Source organism: Eretmochelys imbricata, chromosome 7 (genome assembly GCF_965152235.1).
Source record: "Eretmochelys imbricata isolate rEreImb1 chromosome 7, rEreImb1.hap1, whole genome shotgun sequence".
Taxonomy (NCBI): Eukaryota; Metazoa; Chordata; order Testudines; family Cheloniidae; genus Eretmochelys; species Eretmochelys imbricata.
The window spans coordinates 33470024-33490094 of NC_135578.1; the positions used below are offsets into that span (position 1 = coordinate 33470024).

The 20071-nt window shown below is 54.1% G+C and overlaps 1 protein-coding gene across 4 annotated transcripts; it reads right to left on the minus strand.

Annotated features, from left to right (window-relative positions):
• Positions 1–11110: 11110 nt before the first annotated feature.
• Positions 11111–19577, minus strand: LOC144267535 (acylphosphatase-2-like). 4 transcript variants are annotated; one of them, XM_077821587.1, is made up of 5 exons: positions 19499–19577; positions 18094–18187; positions 16704–16720; positions 13856–13965; positions 11111–11703 (listed from the first exon to the last, which is right to left on the minus strand). In XM_077821587.1, the coding sequence occupies exons 2-5, from the start codon at positions 18146–18148 to the stop codon at positions 11589–11591; spliced, it is 297 nt and encodes a 98-aa protein (XP_077677713.1). In that variant the 5' UTR covers positions 18149–18187; positions 19499–19577; the 3' UTR covers positions 11111–11588. The 4 variants fall into 4 exon arrangements, with proteins under 4 accessions (XP_077677713.1, XP_077677710.1, XP_077677712.1 ...); XM_077821586.1 differs by lacking the exon at positions 11111–11703 and adding an exon at positions 12025–12416; XM_077821584.1 differs by lacking the exon at positions 16704–16720 and having other exon boundaries at positions 18094–18272; positions 19499–19575.
• Positions 19578–20071: the final 494 nt, after the last annotated feature.

The following is a 20071-nucleotide window of genomic DNA, read 5'->3' on the forward strand; positions in this document are numbered from 1 at the left end:
GCCAAGTGACGGGGGCAGGGGAGGGTTGACCAGTGCAGTGGGAGGCATTAACCCAGCTCTGCAAGTTGCCAAGATGGCCAGCCAGCATGCCCAGGGTAAGACTGGGGTCACAGGGCTGCTGATCCTTTAGATGCAGAAAGACACCAGCAACATGGCACCAAATCCATGTCAAATGGCCACCACAGCTGACTTGGCAGGAGTCACTGGAACACTGGCAGGAGGCCATTGAAGTCCATGGGCATCCCAGACCAACTCCCATCTAACATCAACAGCTGCTCCCACAGAGACGGCACCCTCTACAAGGTGTATATGGGCCCCAGACAAATGACAGCCATGCAGGAGAGCCAGTGGATGGTGGCAGGTGACTGAGTGATGCCACTTTGCTGCCCAGCAGGGGGGAGGCAACTGCATGGACAGGCTTGTACAATCACAAGCAAGATCACTTCAGCATGAGGGCTGGATTAGTGCAACTGCACACACAAATTCCTACTGACACTAGGGGTTGGTTAGTGCCATTGTGTGTGCACGGATTCCCATTGACACAAGGATTGGGTTAGTGCAGTCACACATGCACAGGTTCCCGCTCACATGAGGGGTGAGTTAGTGCAATCACACAGACATTCTCTCTGCCATGAGTGCTGGGACTAGGGACTGGCTAGTGTGACCGCCAACATGCAAATTACCTCCAGCACAAGGGCAGTGCATGCACAGATTTACATGAGGGCCAGGTAAGAGTGACAGCACAAACAGATTCAGTCTGGCAATTGGGGTGGGTAAAATAGATAGTGAGGTTGAGGTAACTGGGAATTGGGTGACGATTCGGAGTAATGGAGAATTTGGGGCAATTGGGGTAACAGGGATTTTGGGAGGTCAGGTAATTGGGGGATTGGAACAATGTGTTTTTGGAGGATTGGAGCCATGCATATTTGTGGGTGTTTGGGATCAGAGGGGTGAAAAGGATTTAGATTGGTGGTGATGTAGATGTGGGGCGATTGGGATTTGAGGGATGTGGTGATGTGGTTTCAGGATGGGTGTATTTTGGGGGTTGGGGTGACATTAATCTTGGGGTAATAAGGGACTAGGGCAATTTGGAATTCAACAAAGGGGATTTTGAGGACTGGTGATTTGGGATTGGTGGTAATGAGGATTTGGGGCAATTGGGTTCAAGGGTGATGTAGATTTGGGGGATTGGGCTGATGCAGATTTGGGGGTATCCAGAATTGGGGACAATGGGGATTTTGGGGCACAGGCAGCTGACAAGGAAACCTAGCCTGGCTGGCAGGGTGACCCCAATGTCAGGAACCCCTGAGGAGAGGGGGACCTAACTGGGAGAGCTGGGCAATGAGGAGTGGGTTAGAGGGGTGTAAGGCACAGAGGGAGGAGATGAGACAGAGTGAAAGGACTCTGAGGGGGAGTGCGGTTCTGGGCTGCTTCCTCTCTCCATGAGCTGAGAGGACTGGACCCTGGCCTACCACAAGGCTGTAGAGGGGAAACCAGGGATGGGGCATGAGGTAAAACCCAGCCACCTCCTGTGCCCAGCCTCCTCTGTGGGCCCTGGCCTAGCGAGTGTCTGGGGGGAACCTCTGATGCTGCCCAGCTGGGCCCAGCCTCCCCAGTGAGTCCTGGCCTAGCGAGCATCTGGGAGGAACCCCTGGCGCTGCCCAGTTGGGCCCAACCTCCCCAGTGGGCCCTGGCCTAGTAAGTGTCTGAGGGGAACCCCTGGTGCTGCCCACCTGGCTTGATCCAGCTTCCCTCACAGGCCCTGGCCTAGCGAGTATCTGGGGGGAATCCCCAGCACAGCCCGGCTGGGCCCAGCCTCCCACACAGGCCCTGGCCTAGCAAGCGACCGGCTCTGACCGTACAGGTCCCAGTGCCACATTGCGGCAGCCCCACCCGCCCACACAGAGGACCCATGCCAAAGGCCGGCATCTCACTGCAGATCATCCCCAGATTACACTGCTGATTGGGCATCTTATTCTTAGCTGCACAGCCCCAAGGAGGCTTATGCTCTTAAGGCCGAAGGATAAATAGCCCAACTCCCTGACAGCAGCCAGGCCACCTCCCCGATAACGGCATCCTCCCCCCACAGCCGGCGCCAATGCCAGACTGAGGTAATTATGCCAGCAAGTGTTCCTGCAAAATCCAATCAGCACTGCCATTGCTGGCACTCAGGGACCAGCCTTTCCAGAAACAAATGAGGGGAGACAGGAATTGGGCCTCCTCTGTGCTGGATAAAGAGACCTCAAGGAGGATGTTTGTAGGGGAGGAAGCATGGGCCAGTGGATAGAGCACTAGCCTGAGAACCAGGACTTCTAGGTTCCCCAGCTCTGGGAGAGGAGTGGGGCCTCATGGCTTAAAGCCAGGGTAGTTGGAGAAGGTCAGGACTCCTGGGTTCTATTCCAGGCTCTTCCACAGCCCTGCTGTATAGTTTTGTAGTATAAATATAGCAGTGGGCCTGTTATGCCAGGTACTGCACACTCTGTACCTCAGTTTTCCCTCCCATCCTTGGCCTAGTGAGATTGTATGTTCTTCAAGGCGGGGACTTCCACTGTGTGTCTGCTGTGCCTTGCACAATGGGGGGCTTTGATCTCAGCTGGGGATGCTGGGTACTACTTTAATAGTACCGATGATCCCTCACTCAGACCTGAGATGCAACCATCTCTGGGGTGGTGCACTGCCTCGCCTTGCACTGAGATGCAGCTGTCTGTGAGGTGGGTTCTTTAACCCTGAGACCAATGTCTCTTACCAGCCCCCTCACTCCCACACAATGTCCTCTCTTTGCTCCACTTCCCCCCACACACACCGTCATCTTTAGCCATCCCTCCCCTGTGACTTGTGAACCCTCTCCCCCAGCAGGCCCAGCCCCTGCTCCCCATGACTTCTGATCTCAAAACCATTGGGGTCCTCTGCTCCCTCATTCCCCAGACAGAGGGTAGGAGGGGAGGGAGTGCAAGTAGAGAGGAGATGGGTCTAACCAGACAGCTGCTCCCACTCCCCTGCAGTAGCCCAAGCCTTACCTCACCCCATCATAGGCCCCCTACTGCTATACTGAGGCACTGGTGCCAATACTATCAAAGAAAAGGACCACCTATTCAGCTCCTACACCACTGCATAACATACACACACACCCAGCACTGCATCAAGGCACCGGAGCCAGCACTGACTCCACAGGGCGAGCATTCCTTACTGAGCCCCCACCCTGTCCCCTGCAGTACAGTGCCCTGTAGTGCTGAACTGGGGCACCAGGGTCAGCACTGACTGTGAGAGAAAAGTACCGCCTACTGAACTCCCACTCCCCTCACTGCAAACCACCCCAGTACTGTATTGGCTCTGCTCCCCTGGATCTGTGACCGAAATACCATGGCTTGCATCCCTACATTCAGGAATAGGTTGGTACCACCCAGCCCAGCACCTCTGGGCTGAATTGGAAGCCTCACTATTTGCCCCATGTTCTGTGTTAACATGCCCAGATCTCCATGGGGAAGTGTGATCACTGCATTAGCACAATGGCACCTGCGTATCACTAATGCCACCATAAAGGCTTTGAACCACTCAGTCCCAGGCAGGCCTGATAATCTGGATTCAGCCCCCAAGATACTCATCCCCACCCCGGGGCTCCCTGCACTGTGGAGTTCTTCCCAACACACATTTGAATTGTGCACCCAACTTATGACACCGCCGCCCCAGAAGCTGGGCGGCTTGCACCCCCTGTATCAGGGATTGGAAAACTATTCAGCCCAATCAAGCTATTCTTGACTTTCCCCTGCCAGCCCCCTCTCCATGCTGCAGACAGGGCTAACCAGATTGTTCCCATTGCACCACTTGCATCAGTTCTTTCTGAATAAAACTCAGATCCCACTATTGACCTACTAGCCAGCTCAACCCGGACCCTAAATGCAGCGCAGGGCCCTGCCATGTGGCACTAGCTGGCAGAGCCATCTTGCACGCACACACATGCCAAACATTTCAAAACAGGGGCTTCCAGTTCTGCCCCACAGTGCAGATTTCAGTTCCTGAGTCAGGTGGCCAGACTTCCAAAAGAACTTGTACCCAGCAGCTCCCAGTGTTGGCAATGGCCGCCCAGTGCCGGGGCACAGCACGGCCAAAAACAAGCCCACACGTACAGAGAGAGGCACACACCAAGACAGATAGGCAGGGATAGAGACACAAATTTATGTATGCACACTGAAACACCCCAGCAGAGCTGCACACACAGCCAGCTCCACATCCACACACACATACAAACACTCACAGCCAGATATGCATGCAGGCAGAGACACATACTCCAACAAATAGGGAGACAGGTTCACGCACCCAGATACACAGAGGTGCAAACACAGAGAGCTATTGCCAAACAAAGGCACCCAGAGACACACAAAGAGCCATGCACACACCAGAGGGAATCCAGCTCAATGTGCGCGCACACCCGGCATCTCAGACCGGCTGCTCCCCCTGCCATTCCCCGAGGAGCATGCTGGCCTGCCTCTCCCTCCCCCACAGCCCGGCCTCGCGTCAGGCGCAGAGACCGGCTCTAGCCTACATGCCCCTCACTTCCCAGGTGCCTGCATCCGGGTGCCCCCACATCCCTGCCCCACCTGGGCATCCCCAGCCCGCCTCTTTTCCCCACCCCGAAGCGCCAGGAGCAGCCGGGAACCCCTCTCCTCCTCCTGCTGCCAGGGATGCAGAGACAATAGCAAGCCCCTCCATCTCCCAGGAGCCCGGCTCACCTCCCTCCGGGGGACACCCAGGGCTCCTTCCCCTCGCTCGCGTCCAGATTCCACAGCCAGGGAGGCCCCCAGCACCACGCGGGCAAGCTCGGGGACCGGCGGGGAAGGGCTGGCTGTGGCTGCTGGCTGCGGTGCTGTGAGCGCATGGATCTGCGTGTGTGAGCGCGCGTCACCCGCAATAGGGAGCCGGCAGGAAAAAAAAAATCACAATAGCATCCTCTGGCGCCCACCGGGGCTCCCGCAGGACTCTGCCAGCCCTCCCCAGCCAGCCAGCTGGTCCTGCCACGGCGGGGTCGGGGGGTTGGGGGAGAGGACAAAAGGAAGGGGCTTTTCCCAGCTGCACAGTGGGAGGGAGCGGGGAGGAAAGGCTGGACATGGGGCCTAGACAGGGATGGGTAAAAGCCATGTGGTGCTCATCCAGCACCCGGATGCAGCCACCTCTGGGGTGAGGTGTGGGGGGCTGTTTATACAGGAATCCATTGCCTGGCCCTGAGCTGCAGCTGCCCCAGGGGTAGGGAGTGGGGGCTATTTATACAGGGATCCATTGCCCCAGTGCTGAGATGAAGCCACCTCTGGGCTGGGAGCAGGGCCTGTTTATACAGGAATTTTTCACCCCAGCCCTAGATGCAGCTGTTTTTGGGTTGGGAGAAGGGCTTTTTAACAATATACAGTAGTGTAGTAATGTTATACAGCTGTTTAGGACAAGGGTGAAAGGGGAGGATCCCAGGGACAGTGACACCCTCAGTCCTTGGTATCTGTAATGATCTTAAATAGATCCTTGCTCCAGTCGACGTCCCCAAGCCCCCCCTCCCACATGGTCTCCCACTCCTACCTAAAGGCCACAATCACAGCCAGCTCACTCCTAGCACCATAGTCTATGGTATCGACTCAGAACGCCCCCTCCTGGAGCACACTGCTCTCTGTACACCAGCGGTTCTCAAATTGTGGGTCAGGACCGCAAAGTGGGTCGCGAACCTGTTTTAATGGGGTCGCCAGGGCTGGCATTAGACTTAAGGGTCCAAGCCAAAGCCTGAGCCCCACTGCCCAACCCCTACCACCCAGGGCCAAAGCTCGATGGCATCAGCCCTGGGTGTCGGGGCTCAGGTTACAGGCCCCCCACCTAGGGCTGAAGCCCTTGGGCTTTGACTTTGCTCCCCACTCCACCCGGGGAGGCTGGGTTTGGGCAGGCTTACACTTTGGTCCCCTCTCCTGGGGTCATGTAGTAATTTTTGTTGTCAGAAGGGGGTCGCAGTGCAATGAAGTCTGAGAACCCCTCCGTGTATTCAATGAGTGTCCTCAGCTGCACAACACAAAAGGGGGCTTAAGGTGGGTGCGAATGGCCCCCTAAGACTCCCACTCCCCTTGAAGGGAGCATCTGGTAATAGGGCTCCTAGCCCCCCACCCCAGTGTATGGATGCGGTGCAGTGCACACTGGCTATTCGCTGCATCCCCACCGCTATGGGACACAGGATAAAAGATCCCTTGCAACCGACACACCTGCAGATGTTCGGAATGCAAACCTGTGTTTAATGATAACTTGCACCATATCTTACACGTTAGAAGAGCTTTTCACTATAAAGCCTATTTGAAAGGACTCCTCGCTGTGGGAATTACTCACCCTAGAAGCAGCTGCACCTGAGTGCTGGGTGAGGGTGTATAAACAGCCCCCACACCCCAACCCCCAGGTATCTCAATGCTAGGCATTGGATCCCTGTATAAACAGCATTGCACACTACCCCAGAGGTGCCTACAACTCAGAGACAGGTGAGGGATCTCTGCATAAACATCCCCCTCTGTCCCATCCCAGAGGCAGCCGCATTTTAGCACTGGGTGAAGGATCCCTGTAAAAGCCCTAATTTTGTGAATTACCCAAACCAGCTGTTTAAAAAGAAAAATAATCCCCTGTTGCTTGCAACCATCACATTCCCCCATAAGTCATGAACAGAGCTTGACCCCATAACTTTCTGACTTGAGCATAGACCTTCGCCACCTGAGCTATAGGAGTAATTGCTGCATGAATTAGCCTCTAGAGTAGGGCTTTGCATACACTTTGCCAGTGGGTTACACAACTCCATTAGCACTTTTCCAAACACCAAAGTTGTCCCTCTTTGACTACTCCATTTTAGTTGAAGAGGTACAACCCCTGCTAGTGTGGATATGGTTATGATGAGATAAAGGTGCTTATCCTGGTATAGCTATTCCTGTACAGGAAGGGGAATAAGCTATCCCAGGATAAGACATCTTTATATCAGTATAGCTGCTTCCACACTTGGAGTTGTCCTGGCATAACATACGGGTAAAAAAAAAATCCCTCCCCAACCAAAATAGTTATACCGGGACAAAATCCGTGTGTAGAGTAGCTCTCAGATAGCAGTAGGCTATTAGAACACTGCACGCTAGCCCTGGGTCTGGGAGGGAAGTGGGCAAAGTGTTTAGCAATTGGATAACCATGGCACATATATTTAGCACGTTTGTTCTAAAAGGCAGTGCAGCAGAGTGGCTCCGACACAGCTCTGAGGTGTTAGAGTGTGGTCTCGACTCCCAGCTCCACCTGAATTGACCTTGTGTAGCCTCTCTTTTAGATTATTTGCAAAATGGAAGTGGGGGGCTAATATCTGAGTAATTAAATAGTGGGGTGGAATGTCGTCTTGGTCAGTAGTAAGGTCTGGGAAGTGCCTGGAAATATAAAAAGCAAAAAGCAAAGGGGAGATGTGAAGGCAGGAGCTTCTGGTTCCAAGCTCAGTGCACATTCCCCTTGACTACAGGATATGCAGTGGTGCCATCTGCTTCTCTCAAAAACGTTGGGTAGCCTGATTGCATGGACTGAGTATATATTAGAGCAGCTCTGAGGCTGCTCTCATTTACACCCCAGGAAAAGACCTCATAAGCCCCCTTAAACCCTTCTCCTGTATCTGTGTGCTGAGAGCAGGACTGAAGAGGACAACCCAGCTCTGGGGAGACCTTCCCTCATAGACCCTGCACTCAATTCTGATCCCCTGCCTTTGAGAAAGAAGGTTAAAGTGAGGCCTGGGGGTGGAAACCAGGACTCCTGGGTTCTTTCCTGGGCCAGAATCATCACACTGTCAGCAACCTGTTCAACTAATATTGTCCATAACTGGGAACGGGTGACGGGGGATGGATCACTTGATGATTACCTGTTCTGTTCATTCCCTCTGACGCACCTGGCATTGGCCACGGTCGGAAGACAGGACACTGGGCTACACGGACCTTTGGTCTGACCCAGTATGGCCATTCTTATGTTCCCCATCTGTATTCCATGGCCCGCCTCTCATTTGCACCCCATAGTACTCCCCTACCCTCTAGGGTGAGTGCTCTTAGAGCCTGCAGTGGGTTACCTGACCTCCCTCTTGCCAGTGTTCATTATGGGATACATCAGCATCTCCCTGCTGACTAGCAATGGAGCAGCCTGATAGCGCAGCATAACCCAACAACATCATAACCTAACACGACTGGATGGCTCTGCTTAGGAGAAGCCCGGGGCTGGAATAGCAGGGGGCTGTGGGCTGGGACTGGGGGGCTCAGCAGAGCCATGTGTGTTTGTGGGAGCCCAGGGCTGGGATTTCACCAGGGTGACTGGTCAGGACTGAGGGGCACTGGCAGAGGTGCAGGGGAGCCCAGGGCTTGGGTAACAGGGGGTTGCAGGTCAGGATTGAATGGCACTGGCAGAGCTGTGTGCAGAAAGCCCATGTAGTGAGCAAATGGAGCCAATAGTATGAGCCCCCTCATCCGCCCTGTTTTCCTGGCACCCTGGGAGCAGTGAGGCAGGGAGCTCTGACCCTGCCAGCTGCAGGCAGACACCCTGGCCTCCATCCTTCCCCAGATATATCAGGTGGGTCCACTATGGTATCAAAGGCCCCTCCGCCCCTCGCTCAGCACCCTCTCAGGACCTGCCTTCAGATCCAGAGACCATCCCCTGGAGATACCCCACTGCACCCATCCACTCCTTCCCAGCCCCTCTTGGGCATCCCCAGCCCAGCTCCCACCCTCCCCCGCACCATGGGTAGCTGGGATCCCCCCTCCCCTCCTGCTGCCAGGGATGCAAAGACAATAACGAGCCCCTCCATCCCCCAGGGCCCGACTCACATACCTGGGGGGTGGCATCCAGGTCTCCTTCCTCCCCGCCGTGGGCAGACCTCACTGTGCAAGCAGCGTCTGGGTACTTGGAAGCTAGGGGGCTGCAGTGGGGGGCTCCTTGTGAGTCTTAAGGCTGATCCGATGAGGTCCGAATCACCTGTCCCATCCCCCGTCCCTGATGGGGGTGCAAGCATCACATGTTGCGCTTGGGTGAAACCCGGCGTCCAAGGGCTCAGCCCGAACGAGCAGTCCTGGGCGGCAGAATGGTCCGGCCAGGAATGGCTGGAAAAGCGCCCGCCTCCCAGCCACGAGGCACAGCCATTGGGCGCCTTCCCCACATCAGTCACACACAGGGAAATGGGACTGGGAGACGATTGAGGGGGGGTTGATTGGGGGCTGGGCTGCCCTATCTCACCCAGGGGATCAGAGCACAGAATGGGGAACCCCCTCCTCATATCTAGGAAATGGGCCCGATCCTGCTCTCATTAACTGTGGTGTAAATCCAGAGTTACCCAAACAGATGAGGACAGGATCCTGAGGTGGAGATTAATCCAGAGTGAGTCCTGATCCGGTTTGCACAAGCGCCATGGCACAGTCAGGCCTCATCAGTTGGGTGTGAGGGGTCTGACCTGCCAGGGGCTGAGTGTGGGGCACCTCCCCAGGAACAGTGCTCACATCCCAAGTGCTAGGAGCAGGGTTTGGCCAAAGAGATCCAGTTTGCATCCTTGCAATCCAGCTCCCTGGTGCTTAAGGGCATAAGAGCGAGTGCAGTGCAGCAGGCTGGGACCCAGAGCTCATGGGTTTTCTTCCCACATCTGTCACTCACCTTGGTCAAGTCCCCACTCTCTTCCCCCCTCTGTGCCTGTTTCCCCTCCTATCCTTTTTGGTTTCAACTGTGAGCTCTTCGGGGCAGGGAATGTCTCTCACTGTGTGTCTTTGCAGCACCCGGCATGGCAGGGTCCTGACCTCAGTCAGGGTCTGTGCAAAACCCCACACAATGGAGGCCCCAATCTCAGTTGACATTTGTGCAGTGCCTGGCACCATGGTGGCCCTGATCTCTGTTGGGATCTGTGCAGCACCTCGCACAGTGGGGGCTCCTGATCTGATATGGCACTACCATATTACACATAACAATAGGACTGTGTCATCACAGGCTCCAAACCAGTGAAGCCAGAGCTCTTGGGGAGGAAGGACTTTACCTAGGCTGTGGAATGCCTTTTGTGTTAAAAGCCCATTTAACTCAAAAACCAGCAAACACTTGGCAGAAAAGTGTTCTCCATTAATGACTTAGGCTCAAGTTTTCCAAAGTGACTCATTTTGGTACCCAACTAGCCTTGACTTAAAGGGCCTTGATTTTTACTTCACTCCTGAGCAACAGGCCCCTTTGAGGTGTCTCAAATTGGGCATTCCAAAGACTAAGGCCCCCCAAATGTCCAGTCACTTAGATCCAAGCCCAGGAGGGACCATTAAATCATCTAGTCTGCCCTCCTGTATAGCACAAGCAGGAAAATATCCTCCAGACACCCCTGCATTGAGCCCAGTCACTTGTGTTTGACTGAAGCATTTTCCAGAAAGGCAGCCAGCGTGGACTGGAGATGGAGACTCCACCCCTGCCCTTGGGAGTTTGTTCCAGTGGTTAATCACTCTCCCTAGCAAACATGTGTGCCTTTTTTCTCATTGGAATGCGTCTGGCAGCAGCCTGCAGCCACCAGCTCTTGTTCAGTCTTTCTTTCCCCACAAGGTTAAAGAACCCCTACCTTGTACCTGGCACCTTCTCCACATGAAGACCCCCAGGCACCATCATCAAGTCACATCTCAACCTTTTTTTTTGATAAACTACACAGATTGAGTTCCTTATGTCTCTCACTGTCGGGCATTTTCTCCAACCCTTGAATCATTGTTGGGGCTCTTCTCTGCACCCTCTTCAATTTTTCACCTTCCTTTTAAAAATGTGACCACCAGAACTGGATGCAGTATTCCAGGCTCAGTCTCACCCCTGGGCAATCCCAGCCCGTCTCTACTCTGCTACTGAGCCCATCACTGTGGGATGGGAGTGGTTAGTACAAACCCCTTCCCCTTCCTTCAGAGGCTCAGGGACAGCCCAAGCCACATTGCTGAATCGCCGCCAGCCCAGAGAAAGGGGAAATGAGGCATGATGCTGCTGTTTCTAGATTAAAAACCCAAGGGGAGAACACCATTCCCCTTGGTTTTGTATTTTAAAATCCACCCAGGCAGACCCCACCCACCCAGGAACCAAACATAAGGGCACAGGCATCAACCTTCTCGCTTTCTCAGGTCATCTTTACTGAGCCCCTCTGCAGAAATACAGTGTGCAGGTGGGAGGGGTATGTTGGCAGCATAGGCAGCATCTTCTTCACAGTGGGGGTGGATTAAATAGTGGGGGGCCAGTGCAGCCATTTGTATTAGTGCAAAGCAGGTGTGGGGTGGGGCTCAGATCCCGGGGTGGGACCTTATCCACAGAGCCAGGCATCAGGTGTAGGGGTTTCAGGTGTTCTGGGGGCAGGGTCCCTGCTGGGGAATGGGAGTTTAGTGAGAGGCTGGCAAAGGAAATCACAGGTCCACGTGCCGGGAGCTAGGCCCACACCCTGACGTCCGGAAGCAGCAGGGGAAGACATGCTCAATGGCCAGGCTGGGATGCAGGGGTCCTTGCATTCCATCCTGGAGCTGCAGCCAGCCAGCAGAGGTCACAGTCATCTGGTCCCCCAAGGAAGGGGTAAGGAGTTGCTGTGGTCCTGGCCCCACCTCCTAGTACTTGGTGGTGAAGTTCGAGAATTCCAGAGTGGAGATCTCCCTCTCATTGGAGAAGACAGCCCGGTCAATGCGGGACATGGGGCTCCCTACGTTGCGCAGCCAGTTCTTCCTGTGCGGGTAGGGGGTAGAGCATCCATAAAGAGAGCTCGGGCTCCCAGGCCCATTGCTTTAACCACTAGACCCCACTTCATTCCCAGAGCCAGAGATAGAACCCCAGAGTTCTGGGTTGCAGCCTCCCCCATGCCCAATACATTCCACTTCCCTCCCAGAACCAGGAATAGAACTTAAGAGTCCCAGCCCCTCTGCTCTAATCACTAGACACCACTCCTTTCCCAAAGCTAGGGACAGAACCCAGGAGTCCTGGCTCGCTGTTTACACAGCTGGCATTTACCCAGCTATGATCCCACACAAACAGGTTCAGCCTGTAAAGTCCATGTGGAACCTGTTTCCTCTTTTATCTCCTTCCAGGACCTGAAGCAAAGATGGGGGAGACTGGTTGCTATAGAACCTGCCTTTCCCCCATTATCTCGTTCATGAAAAGGGATGGGGAAATGAAGCAGACTGGCTGTTATAGAAGCAGCCCCAATTTGTTCAAGCCCTGAAGGTGGTGGAAATGGGGGGAGACTGGTTTCTATGGAAACTGTTCCACTTCTCTCTCTGTCTCCAAATGTTGAAGGTGATGGAAGGGGGACTTGTTGCTATGGAAACTGTCTCCGGTTGTCATCTCTGAAGGTGACGGAGCCGTTGCTACGGAAGTTGCCCCGCCTGCCCTTCCCGGTTGCCACGGGTGATGGGGGATGGGCAGGCAGGTTTCTATGGCCCCTGAAGAGAGAAATTAATCAGACAAATTCTCTGTCCCTTCCTGAGGGGACGCTAATTGGGGCCGAGCCAAGGCCCAGATTTTCCAGCCACTGATTGGCTAGGGCAGCAGCACCGGGGGAACTGCCCTAGTTAGAGGCAGGAGGGTTTCAAATGGGGAATGTGACAGTCTATGATCCTGCAGCTTGGATCTAGGGATTAACCCCTTCCCTCCTGCAGGGGAGGGGATCGGACTTGCCCCCCCGACACCACCCCTGCAGTCTGGCCGACACCTTGGGCCTGCATATCACTGGAGGCGCCAGAGAGAACATAGGTCTTTGGAAGCGGCTTTGCTCCTTCACAAAGGGATGTTTCCCATCTTGGAGATCTCAGGAATGTCAGGTCAGCTCTCAGGATCAGGCACTTTCACAGCTCTTCTTAGAGAGGCAGTGTTGCCCAGTGGACGGGGTGCTTGGACTTAGGATTCCATTCCCAGTGCTGCCCCTGACCTTGGACAAGCCCCTTCCCCTCTCTGTGCCTGTTTCCACTGCCACCATTTGTCTGTTTAAACTGAAGTGTGTGTGTGGGAGGGTGCGCATGAACTGTCTATGCAGCACCCTGCACAATGGGGCCCCAATCTCAGTCAGGGGGTCTGTCCGGCACCTAGTATAATGGGACCCCGATCTCAGTCTGCAATGCCTGGTACAAAGGTCTGTGTGGCTCCCAGTACAACAGGTATCCGATCTCAGTCAGGGGCCTGTGCGATGCCCAGTACAACGGGGCTCTGGTCTCAGTTAGGGGGGGTCTGTGCAGCGTCCACAACAAACAGGGACCTGATGTCAGTCAGGGGATCTGTGTAATGCCCAGTACAATGGTCTGTGTGGCTCCCAGTACAATGGGGACCTGATCTCAGTCGGGAGGTCATGTGCTGCAACCAGCAGAACAGAGAGGATCCTCAGTCGGGAGGGTTTGTGCAATTCCTGGCATGAGGAGGTCCTCATCTCAGTCAGGGGGGGTCTGGGCAGCACCTGGTGTGATGGGGGACCTGATCTCAGCTGGATGCGGGTGTGCCGCACCTAGCACAATGGGGAACCCGATCTACAGGGAGAAGCTGACTGGTGGGTGGGTGGAAAAGTCTGGAAGTTCGAGTGGGGCAGGTGCTCAGCTATGCTACAAAGGGCCTTCAACACTTGCAGCTTGTGTTTGATGTACACGGGTGAAGGAAGAGCTGGGGATACACAAAGAGGAGTCTTTTCCGTATCTCTCCACATCCTGGGATCCTTTATCTCCTCTTTAAGCTGGAGTGATATCAGCAGCTCCCTCCCGCACCACTAGGGGGAAAAAGCAGCTCCCCAACCCTGGCAGCTATTCACCTCCCCCTGCTCTGATACCCGGAAGGGTGAGCAGCACCCATGTTTAACACTGAGCCAACTGGTGAGCTAGGAAGCCTAGCTGATACTCACATGATCTCAATCTTCTCCTTGGGCCCTTGCACCTGCCCAGTCACAGTCCCACGGGAGGTGTTCTTCACCCAGCCTACCACCCCCAGCTTCTTGCCCTGGTCTTCTGTGTACTGGAGAGGAAGAGACAGGATTATCAAGGCCTTGCATGAGCCAACAGAACGGGCATTTGCCTCAGTCCCAGCATACAGCCTCTCCTGCCCTGTGCACTGATCTCTGAATGGCACAGCCCGGGCTGTGCACCACCCAGCATGTAGCTCTCTACATATCCATGTGGAAGTGCAACTCTGAGGGGAAGGATTCTAGCTCCATCAGGTCTGCATGGGGAGCTTCCACCCCAGAGGGGGTGAGACAAACTTGGTTTTCTCCCTGCCTCCTGCAAGGCTTCCAGCTTTTCATATGCCTTTGCAGATGGGTAACCACATTCCTGTCTCGGCTTGGGTATCAGCTGCCAGCCAGGGGAACCAGCAGGAGGAAGAACAGTCAGCATTAGACAGAGCACTCCCTACAGGCTAATGACTTCACAAGCGCTTGTCCTGGGTGGTGGCCTGAAGCCTCATTGCAATTATCCATCTACTGCCTCTATTCAATCCCTATAGACAGAGAAACCAGCATCCTATGAGCTGAGCTAGACAGGTGGAGGGGTGTGTATGGGGATAGATAGATCACTAAATAGACAGAGGGATGTTTATGGAGGGGGGGGGGATGGATGGATGGACGGCTAGAGACAGACAGCATCTAAGATTACTAGAATCTAGGCGAATAGCTGGATGCAGTAGATAGAGCCAAATATTAGGAGAAAGGTAGCTAAAGCAGGCCAGGAGGATCGAGAGAGCACAGCGTCTGAGATCTATGATGATAGCTGGATCAGAGGCACTAGCTATGCCAGAGTTCAATCAAACCAAGCTCTCATGGTAAGAGCCGACGTTTCAAAGTGCTCTAAAATCTACACACACACTAAGTCTGGAAAATTGCTATGCCCCACCAGGGTCACCCCCGAAAACTGAGCTCATCCAATCAGCTTGGACCAACCAGCTTAGGCTCAGCAGTCAGTCCAAGGTCCTGGAAGCAACATTAACATTATGAGAGAGTCTTTTGGGCAATATGAATTGGCATCCAGGATGGATGCACACCAGAGAAAGGGATTTGCAGGTACATCATCGAGATGCATTGGGCCATTCCTCCCTTTTAAAGCTATTGTCCCAGGCTCTCTGCAGAATCTAGCAGACACTGCTGCGTCAGTTACACTCAGGGAAATTCCCCCTCTCAGAGCTGTTGTCTCAGATTCAGGCAGATTCTCCTGCAGTTGCTTCACTTGGGGCATGTTTTGAAGCTTGTCTTTCCAACAGTAGCATCAGAAACTTTCTTTTTTTTCTTTAAATGGCCCTGAGATTCCACTACAATCAGATGGCTCCAGTATCTGGGGCCCAAGGCACAGCCCTCTAGCACTTATGCCTGCATCTGGCCCTGATTCTACATAGTGATGCCATCCAGTCACGTTGCAGGATCCCAAGTTTCAGGGCAAGAATCAGGCCGGCTCGTTGTATTCATGGCTCTGATCAGCCCTGCTTCAAAAAGGAAGAGGCTTGGGCTTACAGGCAGTATGGATTTGGCTCCATCCACCTGATCCACACTTCAGTTATACCCACTGGCCTTTTCTCTAGTAAATATTGGAAAGAGATTAGAAATTTGGTTCAGGTGTGTACACAGATTAGAATAATTCTCTTTCCCCAAATTTGCACCACCACCACACGTGGGGGATTTTTAAATGGTAAATGGCTCAAAAACTTCCCTTCCTTAACCTGGAATCTCATTCAAAACACTATTTATTATCATTAATATTTTGAAAAAGAGATGGAAGGTGATGGATTGAAACAGACTCTTCACTGTTTGGTAGGGGTGCAGCAAATGACTGCATAGGAGTGGATCATAACAGGGGACCCATGTTGCCCAGTATCCCATCTCCCGCAGCAGCCCAGTCCCTGCAGCTCTGAGGAAACTGCAAGACCTCTGTTCCCAGGGGAAATTCCTTCCTAACCCCAATAGTTATAAATTGGCTCATGCCCTGAAGCATGTGGGTTTAGATCCCTCTCAGACTCTTGTCTCTTAGTTAGTATTTACTATATTAACTCTGTACATTCTCATTACACATAGAAATGGCCAGTCCTTTTGTGAACCCTGCTCAGCTCTAGACCTCAATAAGATCAAGTAGCAATGAGTTCCACAGTCTAACCATGCACTGGGTGAAAAAGCTTTTCCAAGGGAGGTCTGCACCAGCAAACTCAGTGCCCAGGAGGGAAGCAGGGTGGCTGGGGCAGGGAGGTCCAGCACTTGTATTCACTGCATCAAGCTCCTGAGAAACCACACTAGGGCCTTTCAAAACTTCTTGTAGCGTGGGTTGCTGGCCATAGAGGTGTGCATGCTGATCAGAGAGGGAGTTCTCCTCTCCCTGCACATGTTGCTCTGTCACCAGAGACTTTTCTCCTCTAAACTGCTCCCTGCATCTGCAGGCCCAAGACTTCATCTGGTCCCCTTCTGCCTTGGACCGTCCTCTCCAGCAAGCAGCTCCTGATTTTGGCTACCGTTTTCAACATTACTGCTAGCCTGGGGACCCTGACAGCAGCTCCTGTTTGGTAGCATAGGCCCTTAGTGCATCCAACTAAGGCTTCTCCTCCCTGCCCGCAGCTGCTTCACACCAGCTTGGGAAGGAGAGTCTGGACTAGGGGCAGTTGGGAATCAGGAGACAGTGCCATGCGACCCAGCATGCTGCCCCCTCCAATGGGCTGTGCTCTAAAAGCTGGCTCCCGCCTCGCCCGCTCACACACCCTTCTCCCCCCACACACACCCTTACCTTTCTAAAGAAGACACCTGGTGGGAAGAAAGAAAAGATGAGTCAGTTGCAAATAGACAGCAAATGCTGGGCATTAAATGCCAGCTCTGCTTCTTAATGATGTGGGAACCGCCAGCCTGGACCAGGCCAGGAGCCATCTATCCTGGGATCCTGGCACTGTCCAGCACCAGCTGCTCAGAGGAAAGTGCAGAAAACCCTGCCGTGCTGAAATAACCTGCCTCCTGGAGAAGTCCCTGCCTGACCCTTCATTAGCTCATGCCCTAGAGTATGATGGTGTCTGTCCTTGCCACAGCCTTGTTTGGTTTGTAAGATTTACTGCTCTAACTCTGGATAGTCCTGTTATCCACAGGAACATCCTATCCTTGTTTGGCTCCTGCTCAGTGCTTCAGCTCCTGTGGCAATGAGTTCCAAAGGCACCCAATGAGCCCACAACTCCACAGCATGTGAAATTTACTTCAGCATCTGAGGTATGAATGCAAATGAAACACTAGGCCCTGGCATCATCTAATTTACACCAAGGATCAGTCCTTCTATCTGGGTGTAAAGAAAACTCCATCAATTCTGAGGCCAGAAGTGACCACTGTGATAATTCAGTCGGACCGCCTACAGCATCCAGGTCCCAAAACCTCACCCAGCGTTTCCTGCATAAGGCTAAGACATGAATGGACCTCACAACATCCAATGTATCAGTGAAGCACAGTGAGTTACCAGCAGCTGCCCACCAAATCAGTGGCAGAGCTAGGAAGAGAACTCTAGAATCTGGACTACCAATCCTGTGATTCAGTCATGACACTTTGCTTCCTCCCAGAGCAAAGAATAGAACCCAGGAGTTCTGACTCCAATCTCCCCTGCTCTAACCACTAGACCCTGCTCCTTTCCCAAGAGCTGGGTCTAGAACCAAGAAATCCTGACTCTTAGCCCCCAAACTCTTGCTTCAACCCACTAGACCCCACTCCTTCCTGCCTGAAAGAGCTCTACTGAGGGGTTTTACAATGTGCAATGGATGAAATCTCTGTTTTCTTCTACCGAGGGGCCCCAATCTCAAAATAGTAACCCAGGTGGGGTCTGCCCAGAGCTGGACAGAGGGAGACAACCTCACTCCCATGCTGAGAAATATCTCTGCACACACTGCTCAAGATGACAGTGGCATGTCTGGAATTGCTCCCTGTTCCCTATCCCTGGGATACTGGCTTTAATCAGATCATTTGGGGCTCACTGAAATCCTCCCAGCCATGCTGCATGGTAGCAGCTGTCCTGCTGCTAGTGAGATTTACTCTCCTTTCATGGGCTATTTGCAGCATTCGTGGCTAGAGCCAGCAGGGGAATGATCCTCTCCATTTGCAACAAAATCAATGCAGCAGGGCAACAGTGCAAAATGCAGCACACTTACCTTGCACGTCCCCATGGACCTCATAATCCAGGGCCCAGAGTCCTGAGGAAGCCATGGCACGGCATGGGCTAGTGTGGTGGGCTGCAGATGGAAGCTGGTGGGAGTGAACAAGGGTTTGCAGCACAGCATGTTATATGATCTGCTGCCGGCAGCTCCGTCTGCCTGTTTCTAAATTGGGCCTTTTGGATGGAGGCAGCATGGTGAGGAAGGAGCAGGCCAAGTCACTCATGCCACCCCCACCCTTACCCCTGCACCCAGCCCTCTCCCACTGCACTCACAAGCCCCACAGCAAACGCCTCCTCCTTCAGGCTCAGCCCCCTCTGTGTGGTTTCCCAGCTCCCTTACTTCCATACTATGGGAATTCCCCCCCCCCCAACTCCCAGTTACCTCCCACTCACCCCAGTGCTAAACTTCTTTCCCAAATACCCAACACCTGTATTGGGATAGGGCACTGGACTGACATGCAGGAGCCCTGGGTTGGCCACTGATCTGCTCGGTGATTTTAGACAAGTCACTTTCCCTCCCTGTGCTTCAGTTTCACCATCAGCTAATGATACTGCCTCCTTTATAAAAAGAAAAGGAGGAGTTGTGGCACCTTACAGACTAACAAATTTATTTGAGCATAAGCTTTCGTGAGCTACAGCTCACTTCATCAGATGCCTTCAGTGAATGAAGTGAGCTGTAGCTCACGAAAGCTTACACTCAAATAAATTTGTTAGTCTCTAAGGTGCCACAAGTACTCCCTTTCTTTTTGAGAATACAGACTAACACGGCTGCTACTCTGAAACCTGCCTCCTTTATAAAACACTATATAAGAGCTTGGTATCCCTCATGCTCAGTGCAGGGGTAATCCCCTCCTGTAACACCCACTCCTATCTCAGCAGCAACCTCCCACCCCTGTGCCAACCCCCTCCCAGCTACTTCAGACCTGCCCCCCCGCCCCCTCCTGATCTCTATTGCCCTTGGAGAGCCGGGAGGGTTGGGCCAATTTTGGGGGGGAGGGAAGGATTGTGTGTGTCGAGCTGGGGGTAGAGCGAGGCGTTAGGGTCTGGAGTGGAATAAACTGGGGGGTTGGTCCTGGAGACGGTGAAGTATGGGGGCAAGACTGGGGGGGTGGCTGGGGTAGAGCTGAGGGCTGGGGGTTCAGTGACGGGCTGGGATGTGGGGGATTCAGCGCGGGAGCTGGATCTGGGTGGGATGGGGGGAGCAGGCTCTGGATGGGGCCAGGCGATCAGTCCTGGATGGTTGGATCTGGGGTCTAGGGCTGGCTGCGAGGGGTCTGGCTATGGCGCTGCGCTGTGAGGTTTTCGGGGGGGGGGTCGGGGGCTGGCTGTGAGGGGTCACGTCTGGGGGTGGAGGTGGGACCGGGGAGCTGTCTCTGGATGGGGCGGGGGGCGGTTCAGACCTGGGTGGCTGGATCGGAAGGCGGCGGAGGGGGCTGCGAGGGAGTTGGAAGCACAGGACGGTCGGCGCGCGCTCCCGCGGCTCCCTCGGGCGGGAATGAGCGTTCCCAGGGCGAGACGGCGTAATGGAGGGAGCGGCTACGCGCACGGTGCGGGGGGGCGGGGGGTGATGGGAGGCTAAGTTGAGGGGTCAGGGTGGGGGTGCTGTGGGGTCGGCTGGGGGAATGAGGGGATGAGTTAGGTTGCTGGGTGCAGATGGGGTTGCTGGGACCAACGGGGGCACTAGAGGATCAGGGATGTCATTATGGAGGGTGGGGTGTGAGGAGGGTGCCGGGGGTGGAGGCATTTCTCCCACTGCCTTTGAGGGCAGGTCCCTAGTATAGGCCTCCCTCTCTGCGTGTGTTGGGGAGGGGGCATCTTCTCTGGTATTAGGATCTAGAAAGGTCTTCCATTCCTCTCCACCACTGTACCCCCAGCACACACATCTCTATTGCCCCTGGGAGCAGTTACCCTCACACTCACACCCCCCCCCGCCCCCCAGACCCCTGTTACCAGCCTCACTGCCCTAGCCACCT